This window comes from Rhinatrema bivittatum, chromosome 1 (genome assembly GCF_901001135.1).
Source record: "Rhinatrema bivittatum chromosome 1, aRhiBiv1.1, whole genome shotgun sequence".
Taxonomy (NCBI): Eukaryota; Metazoa; Chordata; class Amphibia; order Gymnophiona; family Rhinatrematidae; genus Rhinatrema; species Rhinatrema bivittatum.
This window is the reverse complement of record NC_042615.1, coordinates 214,824,832-214,840,961: the sequence shown is the minus strand read 5'-3', so window position 1 is coordinate 214,840,961 and position 16,130 is coordinate 214,824,832. Positions and strand designations below refer to the sequence as shown.

The window sequence follows — 16,130 nt, the reverse complement described above, 5'->3', positions numbered from 1 at the left end:
CAACAGATCAGAATATGCTCTTGCATTATTCAAGTTTTCACTCCTGTTCACTGCGGAATAATATACCTCTTGGTCAGTTTTTTAGATTAAAGCGTTTATATTCTTCTCGATCTGTTTTTTTTTTTCCTCCCAGTCACAGTCACTAATTGCAATCTTCCATGCAAGAGACTACCCTTTGTGTCCTCAAAACAGCATTCAAGTGGGTTGTGTACATTAATAGGGATTTACTATTTATCCCTCGATTAAAAGAGCCTTCTGATCGCATTACTTGTATACTTCCTTTTTCTCATAGAATTAAGCAAGTTTGTCGCATCATACGTTGTCACTGATCGATCTTCATACCACATCCTGTGTTTCTTGATAGTCCAAGGTTTGCTTTTTGCGGAAGTAGTAACCTCTGTGATCATTTGGTTCACTCTGAACTACATTGTTCCCTTCCGTCTTTCTCGCCTGTCAATATGGGCATCACCCATGCCAACAGTGTTCGGTCTGTCCACTATCGTTATCTATCACTGAGTTTGTCCATCCTGTTGTGGGGAAGCTTTATCCCCTAAATCAGTTTTCTGATTGCACTACAACATTGTGATTTACGTAATTTTATGCCCGTGCCCTGTTATTTATGTAGGCAAAACTGTTCGACCATTGAAAACTAGAATTATTGAATACCACTCGTGTCTTCGCTCAGGCTGCCTAGAAACCCCCTCTCATTGCCCATTGGGAAGACTTTTCACACTCAATTACTGAGATGAGGTTTTTTGCACTTGAGCACTGCTATCCCCCAAGACATGGAGATAACTTTCCCAGCTTGCTAACCCATCGTGAACAATGCTGGATCTTCAAACTTAATTCTGTAATACTTATGGGTCTTAACAGAGACAGCAAATGGACCACTTGTATCTAAATGTTTCATATGCCTTAAGTTCTCTTCGTGGTCCCCCGTCTGTTGTTTCTCCTAAGCCGAGTTTAGTCCATTTCTCTTTCAGGTCTCCTTTCAATTACTTCTCATTCATTGTTCTCTTTCAGGTCTTCTCTGAAGTCCGGTTGGATTTTTAATTCATAATGGGAGACGTGCTTACATCATGTGATCCCCTTATGATGATCATGATTGGCCAACTAGTTTTTTGGCGGTCTTTTCTGAAGCAGCATCTAAACGCCTTTCTCTTTCATTATAGTAGGTGATCTACGACCTCACACTTGGCATATTGAATCAGTTGGTATGTATGTTTCTGACTTTTGACGGTTTAGTTAATTCCCTCTAACGTGCAGGCTTACTGTTTATTTGCTGTCTGTTTACCCTTTTGCAGGAAATTGCATACACACTTTGTCTAACTTGAATTTCACTAAAACTCCCGGTATGTTTTATGCCTATTGGCACTTACATCTATTGACCCCTGCTGAGTCAATTATGTTTTTCCTTATAACAGTTTATACTTGAATTCCTTTTTAAATGTTTCAGTACACCTGCTAAATTTCAATTGAAAACATAGTTAATGCATGATTTTTACAGAGATTGAATGATCCACTTGCATATAAACGTTTTATATGATGTAAGTTCTCTTAGCAGTCCCCCTTCTTCTTTTTCCCCTTAGCTGAGTTTAGTCCAGTTCTCTTTCAGATCCCCTTTTAATTGCTTTTCATTTATAGATCTCTTTCAGATTTTCTCTAAATTGTCTGGTTGGATTTGCAATTTATAATTAGTGTCGTGCTTAGATCATGTAACCCTCTTACGTTGTTCATGATTGGCCAGCTAGTTTTTTTTGGTGGTCTTTTCTGAAACACCTCTCTTTTTCATTACAGTAGGTATCCTGTTGCCTCACACTCAGCATATCAAATCTGTTGATATGTATGTCGCTGATTTTTGGTGGTTTAGTTGGTTCCCTCTAGCATGCGGTCTTATTGTTTATTTAGCCTTTTGCAGGAAATTTAATTTGCATCTTGTTTTACTTGAAGTTCGCTAAAAACTTCCGGTACGTTTTACCTCTGTTGGCCCCTGCCAAGCTTGTTATGTGTTTCCTCTGGTAATTACATGATATTCTTATGTTTTTCAGGACACCTCTTAACTAATACTTGAATACCTTGTAAACTGTTTCAGTACACCTGCTAACCTTCAGTTGGGTTCATAGTTAATATATGAATTCTATAAATGTCTTCCAGCTGTAAATTATGCCGCTGTTCTCACTATGCAAGTTTTGTTTCTGTATAGATGTTATCAACTGATTGGGATTTGCTCCCCCTGGGTCCTCCCAATACAATCCCTACGACGAAAAACAACTGTCCCGGGGGACTACATTCCTTTGATACTACATGTTGACACCTAAAATAAAGGCTGTTTAAAAGACTTCCACTGGATTTTTACCTTTGTTTATTCAGAACGGCACAATCTATTGGTCTCACACCTTGACTCTTTGTATGCTCCCCTGTGTGACCATGTTTATTCCACACTATTTGCTTCAAGAGTATTTACATTTCACACGATTAGGCTCCAAATCGTGCTTATTTCCATTATATTCTCCATATAATTGTTGAACCATATTCTGCAAACCCTGAAACTAATGCAAAAAATAAAAAGCATCCAAGCTTGCCTGTAGAAGGTGGTCTGCTTGTGCACTTTTTTTCTTCCTTGACTGGACATATTTTTGTTAGGTTCAAGATTAAAACATGCAGTACCAAGATCAGACGTTTGCCTATCTCAACCCATATTTGCCTTTCTCCTTCATTTAAACATCTCGTGTCTTCTAATTGCTTGCATCTCTAGTATTCTAGTCATGGGATTTGATTTTCCCACATAGTGACTGATAAGCCTCTGACAAGTCTCTAGCTGTGATAGAGCCCAGAAAAAAAAATCAAATCTCTGTGTACTGTATATAGCTATTTTTCCCTCTCTTTATATTTTAACCATCTTGTGAAATCTTTGTGGGTTGTGAGATAATTTTGAAGACCAGCCAAAGAGACTGGTACAGGAGCTTTCAAGACCACATGGACTATTCCTTCAGATACAGCAGAACTAAGAGATGCTCCAGTTTTCTACTGGACTAATATGGCAGCCACAGCTTTCCCATCAAGTTGAAAGGGCCAAATAATGTTTTAGAGGATTTTTCCAAATAACACTAAATATATTTTACCCAGATAGCATCAAGTGACATTTGATTTAAGTCTGCATTGTATTGTAAACAGTTTTTCATTTTAAGTTTAAAGTAAATACAGTTGCATAAAAGCTGTATGCTGCGCTAAGTCTAAGCATGTAGGATGTCTAATTATATTTGTCTCAAAGTTAAACACAAGTATCCTTAAAAAGCCTAGACAGATATTTATTTTCATATATCATTTTTCACCTTCATTTTCTTCTTAGATGTAGATTGACAGATATATGGATATATACATGCGCACACACACACACACACACATTGTGCTTGTGGGTCTTTCTTAAAGCTGGTTTTCCTACCAACGTGTGGGTAATTTGGCCAGGTCAGACTACAGTGGTATATTTGTATGTCTGCTGAGTAGCATACTGCTTTAGCTCCTTGGCATTGTGTTTTGATGGTAATCCAGTCTAAGGATAGGGAAAGAAGGTCATACAGCATCACATTCATTCCAGAGTGTCTGGACTGAATCCAGAACACATAATAACTCTGGCCACAGACCACTAAATCAAAATGATAATTATAGTGAAGAGAAGTTAGAATGAAAGGGTTCAATGGTACATTTTAAAATTATTGTTGAAATGTGTCTCTTACCTTTCATGGTCCAAGTTTTCATTGTTATGGCTAACCTGAAATGCTTAGAAAGCAACAGTTTGCTCATTGGTAAATTACAATCTTTTTAGAATGTGGCTTGTAGTTTACTAGTACAATGCACTTTGTTTTATAAGTAAGTATGGTTTGTGTTACTCTTGCTTATCTAAGATGGAATTAGTTTTCCTAATGTATGGTTTCTTTTTTAAAATCTTGGGCTTGGTCTTCATTTGAACAAACAGTCATATAATTTTTTTCTCACTAGTGAAAAGGAAAAAGAGTTCAAAGTCAGAGCCCAAGGGTACGGTGACTAAAGTCACTGGAAAAAAAATCACTAAGATCATCGGTTTAGGAAAGAAAAAACCCTCTACAGATGAACAGACATCATCAGCTGAAGAAGATGTTCCAACATGTGGTATGCAATTCCATCTGGTCATTAAATACTGTCTATGAGAGTATCGCGAAGGTTGGGCATTTGTTCCAGTAAAAAGAAAACAAATTCTTAGGTGTGTTGCCATCATATATGTCAGAACTTAATAACTGAAGTACACTTGTTTTTCTAACAAAATTATATTGTAGGTGTTACAGTCTGTGGTTAGATTTTAAAATATTTAAAACAATAATATGCAATATGATCTTCTTGTAAAGTACTGTTATCAGAATATTGTCGTCAGTCAAATATGGGCAGATCATATACGTACTGTCACTTAATTTCAGTCTGGCCACCTTTAGGTGTTACTATGTGGGTATCTGAGTAGCCTAGTGGTGAGAGCAGCAGGATCACAAAATTCAAATCTTGCTAACACTTCTTGTGACCTTGGGCAAATTACTTCACTCTCCATTATCTCTAGTTCAAACTTAGGGGCTCATTCACTAAGCCAGGGGAAAAATACTATGGAAGTTGCAAAGCCCTGCCACTTTGTGATTCCTATAGTATTTTTCCTTGTGGTAAAATTCTACAGTAGTAAATGCCCCCCAAACCATGCATGGTAGTAGCCCTAGGAGTGTGGGGACACTGTTGCTTAATAGGGCCAAATGGCTCTGAATATGCTCCCCTCACCGCAAATCAAAAACCCCAGGGGTCTCCATAGATCTTCCCCCTGCCACCCACCTCTGCTATCCCGGAAGCAACCCATTGTAAAAAATTAATTTTTTAATATTTTTACATTGTCGCCAGGCCCCACATCCAACCTCCTAGCCCTCCCCTTCTTTATAAAAATCTGTCCTCTGAAGGCCAAGGCCCCCACCTCCCTGGATTCCCCCCCTCCTTTACTCACAAAAATACTCCTGGTGATCCAGTGGGGGTTCGGAAAATGCTTAGCTGCATAGGGAGAGGAATCGTCAGCAGAAAAGGGGAGGTGATATTGCCTCTGTATACGGCCTTGGTGAGATCTCATTTGGAATATTGTGTAAGAGTCTGGATACCGCATCTTCAAAAGGATATAAACAACTGGAGTCTGTCGAGAGGGTGTCTGTGATCTATGGTTAATGGTCTTCATTCTAAAGCATATAGGGATAAACTTAAAAATCTCAACAAGTATACCCTAGAGGAAAAGCTGAGATAAAGACATTTAAATATCTCAAAGGTTTCCATGCACAGGAGATTTAGAATAAGGTCATAGGATTAGGATGAAAAGGGGTAGACTCAGGAGTAATCTTAGGAAATATTTATTTACAAAGAAGGTAGTAGATGCATGGAGCAGCCTCCCAATGGAGGTGGTGGAGACTAAAACAGTATCTGAATTCAAGAAAGTATGGGATAAACACAAGTGGTCTCTGAGAGAGGATTGAAAATTGTAAAGCTAAATTAGTTGGGCAGATGAACAGACTAGATAGGCCATATTGTCTGCCATCACGTTTCTATGAGTTTTCCCCTCTGAGGTGAGCAAGCTCACCGTTCCAATTGCTATCATCTTCATTGGGATCCAAGTGTTAGTGTCCTTCCACTACTTGGTTCAGAGTAGGTATAGGGATCTCCTAAGACCCCTTACCTGATCTACCAGATCACTTATCTCACCAGAAGACCTCTCATACTCCAGATTCCTGATCATGCTGAGCAGGGTAATCTGTGTTAACATCCATAGGGACAAGGACCTATGCACCGAGGTCTTCGAATTACTACAAATTTTAGAAACTCCTTCCGAATCAGCAGCAATCTCAATCCATTGCAGGATCTGCAAATGAGAATGTGGGATAATCTAGCCTCCTGCCTCCAAGTGGCCAGGAAATTGGTCCTTAAATACAGAGTACAACAAGCTGTTGGTTTGGGCATAGTTCAGCTGTAGCACCAGTCTATGGTAGTGGAGTGTGCTTAAAGACCAGAGGTTTTTTTACAGCACACCTCTGGATAAGGAACCCAGGTTCTTGGACAATTTCAGGAAAAACATCTTTCAGAACCTGATGTTGAATGTCCACTTTGCGGCTCACTAACTTTTATATGATGCAGTACTTACATGACTGCATTTACAAGTTGAAGCCTCTAGTAGAGTCTCTGGACAGGAAGTAGGAGGCAGTCTCTTCTGGATGCAGAAGAGTGTGAACGTCATCTCATCCAGTCAGCAAATGAGTTTTTTGTCACCGCTGCAAGATCATTGGCAGCAGCGATTGAAACATGATAGCTGGACTGTTTGAGAGCCAGCAGCCTGCTTGAGGATATTCAAAATAAATTGGCAAAAGTCCAATGTTCTGGGAACAATCTCTTTGGGAATAAAGTCAGAGAAACCATTGTCCAGATTAAGGAGCAGCATGCGGCTATTCAGACCTAGTCTGCTGGATCCAAACAGCCTTTCTAGACATCCTTACTTTTCTTTTGAGTGCTCACTTTTCCAGTCTGCCAATTTCTGAGTTATTTTGTTCTACCTGCACTACTACAACAGCAATTTTTGGCATGTGGATGCCTGCATAAGAGACATCAGCCTAAGACGCCACAATAGGCCCAGCCTAAACTTGAGCCTAGTTGTTGACAAGACTGGACTCTCCGGCTTTGGGGAGATGATTCACCTGTTCCTTGAAGAATGGTAGATCACCAAAGACAGTAGAGTCCTCAAAATTGTAGATTCAGGCAGGGCCGGAGGAACCACTAGGCGAGCTAGGCCTGTGCCTAGGGTGCCGAGACTTAGGGGGCAATGTGGCAGGCAGCAGAATTTTGAAAGGGCAAAAAGTGCCCTTTCAAAATTCTGCCAGCCTCCAACTCGCCTAAGTGGAGACCAAGCGCCGAGACTTAGGGGGCGCCGCAGCAGGCAGCCAGCTCCCGACTCGCCCTGCTTCCCCCCCCCCCCCGAGTGCCACCCTCCCGACACCCCCCTAGTGGTCCAGCGGAGGTCCTGGGAGCGATCTGCCGCTCCTGGGGCCTCGGCTGCCACTAAGCAAAATGGCGCCAGTGGCCTTCAGCCCCTACCATGTGACAGTGGCTGAAGGTAACCGGCGCCATTTTGCTTAGTGACAGCCGAGGCCCCGGGAATGGCAGATCGCTCCCAGGACCTCCGCTGGACCACTAGGGGGGTGTCGGGAGGGTGGCACTCGGGGGGAGGCAGGGCGAGTCGGGAGCTGGCTGCCTGCCGCGGCGCCCCCTAAGTCTCGGCACCGATCTTCTTTCTGTGAGTGTGTGTGTGTATGTGAGAAAGGAATCTGCCAGTTTAAAAAAATGAAATATAATAATACATTTACCTCAACTTTCGAAAAGTTGGATGAAAGATGAAATTACTGAATTTTAAGCATCCCTCTTTTGGAAAATAAAATTTAACTTAAAGTGGGTAGAGACAAATACTAAAGCAAAAAAAATTAAAGTATTTAAAATGTTCATCTCAGCAAAATCACAAATTTAAGATACTGATGCCAGGTGGGGTTTGTTTGGTTTTTTTAAGCATAATTTAAGCATGAAGACTAGAAAAGAATCTGAAATTGTTTTGCTTTTTTTTTTTAAGCCTTTAGAAAATGTATATTTTTAAAGACTAAGACCGGAATCTTCCCATTTAAAAGGGAAGCTGACTAAGGATGTCTTTCTGTTCCATATCTCCCACATGAATAATCATATGACTGATAGTTTGAAGAAAGACAATTGCTTTATTGCCTGAAAGCGTAAAACAAGAGAAGCTCTACGATGTGGGTGTCTGTCCCTTGGGAGTACAGAACCTGAAGGAAGGGTGTCATTTCGCCTTTTGATAGGAATGTGGTTTTCTTATTTAATGGTTGGGAGCATCACTTTCACTTTTAGTAAAAGTGAAAAATGCTGCAAGTCTGAAAGCAAGGTGCTTCTGTGAGAGTGTAATGTGTATGTGAGACAGGGAGGCTGCTTCTGTATGTGTGTGATGTATATGTGAGTCAAGGAGGGTGCTTCTGTATGTGCGTGGTGTATATGTGAGTCAGGGAGGCTGCTTCTGTGCGACAATGTGTGTGTGTGTGCGAGAGAGATGGAGCATGTTTTTGGCTGGCTTGTGGCTGTGAGAGAGGGCATGTGTGTGATTGAGCCTGTTTGTAAGTGAAATAGAGCATGTGTGTGATTGAAAGCCTGTGTGTAAGTAAGAGAGAGTGAGAGCATTGTGTGATTGAGAGAGACTGGCCAGAGAGGTGACGTGTGTATGTGTGAGAAAGATTGATCAGGGAGATGACTGGTGTGTGTGAGAGAGAGAGAGAGACTGGTTGGGGAGATGATTGGTGTGTGAGAGACAGAAACTGGTCCTGAGGGTGTGACTGGTGTGTGTGTGTGTGAGAGAGAGAGAGAAGAGACTGGTTGTGGTTCCTAAGAAAGAGGACTGTGAGGACAGCTTCAGCAGCTACTGCTGCTTCTGGTATGGCCTGCAAGGGAAAGGAGTAGGAGAACTGCTGGAGAGGGTAAATAAAGGTGGCTTTTTAAGTTCATTTTTCTTGATTGACTACCATTTTAATTATTGGGTAGTATGTGATGTGTCTGCTCTTTGAAATATTTTATTGGAGTTTGGTAAAGCTTTCAAAATTTGCATGAGTCTTTAATTATTGGATATTCAATTCATCAGCTGTTTTGAAATTATTTTATTTGTATGATTTTATAATTATGATTAATGATTTATATATCTTTATTTTATTGATTTGCTTCACGAGGAATGGTGAAATTTTTGTTTTTCCATTGTTACATTGTATAGAGTCTGGCATGATGCGTTTTACAGTTCAGTTTTTGTCTGCACATTTCTATTTATACTTTATGTGGCTTTATTCTGTATTTGGTGAGGGTTTGTGTTCTGCATGCAAAGACTGAAATGAAGCATTCTTTTAGCATGTGGTTTCTCTGAAAGGATCTGTAGTAGTTTGGCCTGTTCTGTTTTCCTGATAGGAGGTGTATTGATATTTTATGGTGTAATATTTTTGGTATTCTTTTTCATAGATAGGGTTGTTATTCTTTGAGTGTTGGCAGATAGTACTGTGTTGATACGGGAGGACCATGCCGAAATATATCATAATAGGTATGATGCCATATGAAGTCCAAGATGCAAAGTTTTCTTGTTGGCATCACAACAGTGCACGAAATTATCATAACAACTTGTATATTAATTTTACCTCAGAATGTCATTTTTCATGTAAAATATGTTATAAATGCATAATTTAAAATTGTGTATGGGGAGGGGACGCCAGACTGTATGGTTTGCCTAGGGTGCCTAATACCCTTGCACCGGCCCTGGATTCAGGTTACCATTTCTGCTTCACTCAGCACTGTACAAGGGTTTAGCCTTCAATCCGGATCCATCTCACTCAGCCCAACTCTGTGTCAAGGTGGAATTACTTCTCAGCCAGAGGATGATAGAACCTGTCCCTCCCAAAGATCATGGCAAGGAGTTCTATTCCCACTATTTCTTTTCCCATGAACTTAGAGAGACTGAGATCTATCCTGGATCTCCCCACCATCCAAGCAGGAGACTGAATGTGTGCCCTGGATGTGAAAGATGTGTATGCTCATTTACCCATCCAATCATCTCACTGGAAATAGATTCATGGTGGATTCTTCTCACTACTAATACAAGGTTCTTCCCTTTGGCTTCTCGGCGGCCCCCAAGGGTCTTCACGAAATGCCTGGTTGTAGCAATGGCACACCTTTGTTATCAAGGGTTTGTGTCTTCCCTTACCTGACCAAATGGCAAATGACAGGACGTTTTCAAGCAGAAGTGTTGGACTCCCTGCAGATGATGATCCAACTCCTTCAATCACTAGGCTTCATAGACAACTTTGCCAAGTCAAACCTCATCCCCTCCCAGAGAATCAGATTCATTAGGGCATAGATAGGCTCGTTGAAAGGCAAAGAATTCCTTCTATCAGAATGGGTGATTTGCCATCAAGCATAAAGCGGAGAAGGTCCTTCATTCACTGGACTATAAAAAAAAAAAAAAGCCTTAAGCTGTTATCTGAAGAGAATGCAACCTTATTTTATGATCCTAACATACTGGTCATGGCTGTTGCCATGTGCATGTTATCTATCTGGCTAGCAGATTGTATCGCACATTTCTAATTGCTGGCTGACCTTTAGATCATAGATTTTATCAAAACTCATCAAGTAAGAACCATGGCTACTGCATTGGCTCACCTAAGAGCAGTCTCAGTTGAAGACATTTGCAAAGCAGCAACTTGGTTGTCAGTTCACACCTTCATGTCCCACTGCGATCTAGATAATCTGTTAAGAAGTGACAGTAACATTAGGTAAGCAGTTTTGCGCAGCATGTTCACCCTGTAGTCTACTCACCATCAGGGTTCCGGGTTAATTATTTAGAAAATGCTCTGCCATGCACCCCCTCAACTTGAGATTCCCCGTGTCATGGCTAACTCAGCCGTGCTTGTCGTCAAAGAAAGTAAGTTTTCTTACCATAAATGGGATTCTCCATAAGACTCAAAACGTGGCTATTCATGAAAGCCTTTCCCGAACTAAACTGAACCTATTCCATTATTAAATAGTCGCTCAGACTTTGCCTTAATCATGGTAATTAACATCCCTACCTCATAAGGGCAATTCATTAATGCTTCAAGCACATTGTCTGACATATATACTCTCTCTATTTAATCCCCTGCTTCTTTTTCTATGCTCCAAGTTGTATTACTCCCTTGTTTTATTGTAACTGCATTCCTTAGCCTTTCTCTTGTTTAATGTGTTAATGTTTTATCATTACTATTATCATTATTTATTACTATTATTAGGATCAATGTTATTTTTTACCTTTTTGTTCCCTATCCACTTGTTAAATGTAAACCGGCATGATGCGATATTTATCGCGAATGCCGGTATAGAAAAACTTAAAATAAATAAAATAAATAAATACTTAATACCTTCCTGCCTCCCTGGAAGTCAACTGCCTAGTTAAACCTAAGCTCTAACCACTGAGGGGCTCTCAAGGCAGCATGTGCACAGGGAAATCCCATGCATGCTCAGTAGTAAAACTTTACTGAGCTAAAGAAATGGGTCTGTTCAGCACCATCGGATAACATCACCCACATGTCATGGCTAATATATCCTGTTGTCTGTGGAGAGCCTTGTTTATGGTAAGCGAACTTGCTGTCTCCTGCACTGCTGCTCTCTTCTACCATGTAGCCCATTGGTCACCCATTTGCTTGCCAGTCAATAGGCTGCAATGAGAGGCAAGTACAGAAACAAAGGAAATGCAATCTCTTCCTATCTGCCTTCCCCCATAACTGTAGAACATGAAGACCTTGACTCGCCAACCCCATCCCAGGCTTGCTAGTTTTCCTTTCCCTTAGCTAGTAGATTTGTAATGTATTGGAAGTGGGTGTCTTCCATTTAATTTGAGAGACTTGGCAGGTCAGCTAAGTTTTCAGTGTCTGAGATTGGAAACCAGTGTGCTTGTGCCATCCGTATGCTGTTTGCACCAATGCTGTAGTGTGTAGAGGAAGAGCTAGGAACCAACATCAGGATTTTGTGAATGGTTCTGCTGGTTTGTCTGCTTCACATGTTGCATATACTGTTGAAATCAAATAACTAGGTTTGCGAAAGACAGAGTGAAGGAAATTGAAAAACAGACAGAAAAACCTGATGAGATAGCTTTTTAAAAGCTGAAAAGTTAGGGGCATTGACTTGAAAGAAAAATAAGATGATAAAAGGTTCTAGAAAACCAGAGAGAGACAGAGAAGAATGTCAAAGGCAGTTTTAAAAAGTGAAAAAAGTTGAGACTATTCAGACTGATGGACAAAATTACTTTCTCTAAAATATGCCATAGCCAAACTATTGAAAAACGGAAGAGAGAATAAGTATGAAAAACTCATCTTGCATTGCTCTCAAACAATTGAATTTTTAAAGAGTTATTCGGGAGTTGCGTGTGTAGATGGCCATGTATACACATATATATTTTATAAATTTTGCGAGTATACACATACTTGCAGCATTGTGTGTAAATTTTAAGAGGGGAGAAAAGGAGCGGACTAGAGGCATTACAAGGCAGGGTTCATAATTATGTGCGTGCTTTAACACCTGCGAATTGACTCGTGCGATTGCAATTGAGCATATCTTTTGTCTGTAGTTTTTGAGTGGGAGGGCTAGGTGAAGTGCTAAAGATCTGGATGCACTGGTGGGTTTCAGGGTGACGTGCTAGAGGATCTAGGTGAACTGCTGGAGGTATGAGTGAACTAGTGGTTCCAAGTGCACAATTATGTATTGTCAGATTGGTGTATGTGGATTGGCCACAGTTGGAAACAGGATACTGGGCTTGATGGATCTTTGGTCTGATGCAGTGTGGCATTCTTATGTTCTCCCAGGACCTCCTCTGCTCGGTCTTATGTGCAAACAGGACATATCTGTATAAGTTTACCTGCATATCGGGCAGGCTATTTTTTAAAAGCCCATTTCTGTGGGCAAAATATGTTTTACCCATGGAAATTCTTTTGAAAATTACTCTCCCTATGTTTAGGGGATCAAAGAAAGAAGCCCTCAGTATTATAAAGGCACCTAAAAATATGCCACCTTCTTCGTGTGATGGATTTTTATGAGAGAGGGCGAGGAGAAACAACATTACAAACGGAGAGAGACCCCCTCTTTATTAGCAGTCAATCTCTCCAGTTCTCTAGCGAATTTATGGCAAGGCCGATAATAGCAACTTGCTTGGAAGTCTTTCTCTTCCTTCAGTTTGTCTCTGAATCAACCTCAAGAGATAATTGCATTAAATGTATATCCTTACAGCAAAATGGAACAGGAAGGGTTTTCAAGTACCTAGGTATTAAGGAGTAATATACCAGATAGTTCTGGAATAGTCTAGTTTTCAGGATATCCACAATGAATACACAGGAGATACATTTGCATGCACTGCTTCCACTGCATGCAAATCTCTCATGCATATTCATTTTAGATATTCTGAAAACTAGACTGGTTGGGGGAGGGGGGAATACTTCAGAGCAGCTTGAGACCGCAGTATAGCATCTAGGCATCACTGTTCCAGAACAGCTGTTCCTGAAATGTATGATGTATTATCTCTAAAGCAGTGAACGTCCTTAAAAGAGTGGTTTATTTGCCCACAAATATCTGGATTAGTAGTCAGCCCAAACCCTTTGTGGCTTTAATAACACATTGGATATGTGTTTATATAAAAACTGAATAAAAACACTCCCCCCAGAAACTGAGCTGCTTGCAAGTTTAATATTTCCCATTGTACCTGGAAGAGCTGTACAGAGGAATTTGGAATGGTATACACCTAAGAACTGCCTTTTGATTCAACAAAGGTTCCATCATCAACAGAAACCTGCCCTGTGGCACAGCAGTAATGCCACGTGCTGCATGCTGGCATGTAGGAGATTTCAGTTCACTTCCTGGGCCAGGAATTTGCTTCTCAAGCCCACTAAGCCTGGAAATGCTGGACCAGGTAGCTTTTACAGCCCCTGGAGGAGTGATGCAGGGAGTGCTAGCCACTATTCAACAGTGATGCCTACCAACCAGGGTAAGAGTGCATAGGTATAAGGTTCCAGAGAGAGAGGCTTGGTTTTTGATCCTGATGGAAGATTATCGCTGTGATGGTTGGACTAGATGAACAAAGGGCTAAAATACAGGGAAAATCCTAGGTAGTTGCGATCACATGTTCCTGATGCTGTACACCCAATATGGGCCTCTTCTAATTATACTAGAACAACAAAGGAGCAGGCATAAACTGCTGCTCCCAAAAAAAATAAAACATTGGTTGGAGGGTACTCTCTGCATACTCTGTGTTTTATCAGCTATTTAAATGTCTTTGTATATCTGATTCTTGATGAGATATGAGCCCTTACCCCATTAGCAAAAAGAATATGTACTCATTTTAGACATTTCTGTACCACCAGTTCATTTACAGAATATTAATTTATTTGCATTTATCACTCACCATATTTTAGTGTGTAATTCAAGGACATTTACACTACATAAAAATAAATCTGTACAGTCCTAATATCCTGGCATAAAAAATACATCCATACAATATAAAAGCACACAACATACTTTTAAAATCCATATAATAATAAATGCTCACTCACCCTTTCTCCATACAGACAATTCCCCCCAGCATTGTAACAGAATTAATATATCTAACATCATAGCTATCCCTCAGCCCTCCGAGAGCAACACATCATCACATCTCTACCTCATAATACCCTTCCATAATTCCTGTCTCACTATATTAAAAGTAACAGACAGTATACACAATAAAATATCAGTTCAATATGACATGACATAAAATAAATCAGGAGTAAAATTCAGGGATAGAATTTCCTGAATAACTAGATTTTTGCACACTTTCTGATATGCAGGAGGTGAATATCTTGTCTTCACCCTAAAGACTTGTAGAGATAGAGGAAAGCTATAAAGCAGTAGGTGGTGCCACTTTTTCTCTAAACAGGTTGTATGTAAACTGTGGAGTACTTGTGTATAGTTCCTCTGTGGCTTATCTGTTCAGTAAAGTGGACAGAATAAACTTTCTTGTACATGCAAAGAGCAATATTAAATAAATAAGTTATCTGTTTGTTTATTTATTTATCTGGCTAACTGAGGCTGGATAAAATATCTGATATATTCAGTGGGATAAATGACCTGCTGAATATTGACGAATAAAGTTATCTGGCCTTCTTTAGCTGGATAACTTTAAACCTAATCAGCTATGTTTGTCTATAACCAGTTAGCTTTAAATGTATCCAGGTATGTGTAGCTTGGATATATTTAAGCATATGCAGCTGTATTCAAATAATTCAGTATAGCTGGATAAGTGCAGGAACTTGATCGGCTGTACTTTTCACTATCGGCAAATCTTTGACATCTAAGCCCTTAAGTCTCCAATGTAATGACATGATTGCATGTCGTAATGATTATGAACATTTCTTCAGCAAGAAGGTTGATGATATTTGTGGCCTCCTTTACTTCTGTTAATTCCATATCTGCTGTGGTTGATATTCAGTCTGAGAGCACCTGGGATACTCTTGTTTTAACTTCAAAATCTGAAATATTATACATTTTGAGGAAATTAAAAATCCTGCATCCTGCCCTCTAAACTCATGCCCCACTTCTATCCTTAAGGGCATAAAAGAAGAGGTACTGCTAGACATTGCTTAATATTACTAACAGCTCATTATTCACTAGTTCCCTTCCTATATCTCTAAAACGGATATCAGTTAAGCCTTTACTCAAAAAGGTTACTTCAGATCCCTTAATAATATCTAATTACAGACCGCTTTCCTCACTGCCTTTGTTGGCGAAGATCATTGAAAACATTGTGCTTATCAAGCTTACTGATTATATAGAAGAAAACAATATTGACCAATTCCAAATTTGGATTTCACAGGGCACATAGTACAGAAACCCTACTTCTTTCCAGTACTGACACTATGATTCGTGGTTTTGACAGCGGCATAAATATGCTCTAGTGCTGCTTGATATATCTGCAGCATTCGACACGCTAGATCACAGAATTTTGTTATCTAGATTATCTTCCCTTGGTATCTCTGGCATTGTACTCAAATGGTTTACCTCCTTTCTAACAAATCATTCTCAGCAGGTTTGACTTTGTGAAGCATATTCTGACTGGTATGATGTATATAAACCTTCCGCAATACAGGTTACAACCCTTTCAATTTGTCCAGAACACCGCAGCTCGCATCCTATCTTGTACACAGATGCGTGACCATATTACTCTCAATCCCTTATCCCTTCATTGGTTCCCTTTGAAATGGTGGATAAAATACAAAATCCTGAACTTAATCCACAGGACAGTGATACCAAATGCTGGACCAGCTCCATATTCAGAATTTACAGGCCTGAATGATTCCTTCACTCCAAGGGAAAATGCTTTCTTGAGATCCTCAGTCAAAATAGCAAGGCTGGTGCTAACAAGGGACCGAGCCTTCTCTTGAGCTGGTCTAATTCTTTGGAACTCCCTACCCGTTGACCTCAGGACGATATGCAACAACAATCAATTTAAAAAGGTT

General features: G+C 40.1%; 1 protein-coding gene across 3 annotated transcripts in view; it reads left to right on the top strand.

Moving 5' to 3' along the window:
- Positions 1–16,130, top strand: part of AFAP1 (actin filament associated protein 1) — a 440,313-nt gene that overhangs the window by 344,610 nt on the left and 79,573 nt on the right. For all 3 annotated transcript variants that reach the window (XM_029591685.1, XM_029591691.1, XM_029591678.1), the window contains one exon: positions 3,997–4,146. In XM_029591685.1, the coding sequence (XP_029447545.1) occupies positions 3,997–4,146 (150 nt within the window). The remainder of the gene's footprint in view (positions 1–3,996; positions 4,147–16,130) is intronic.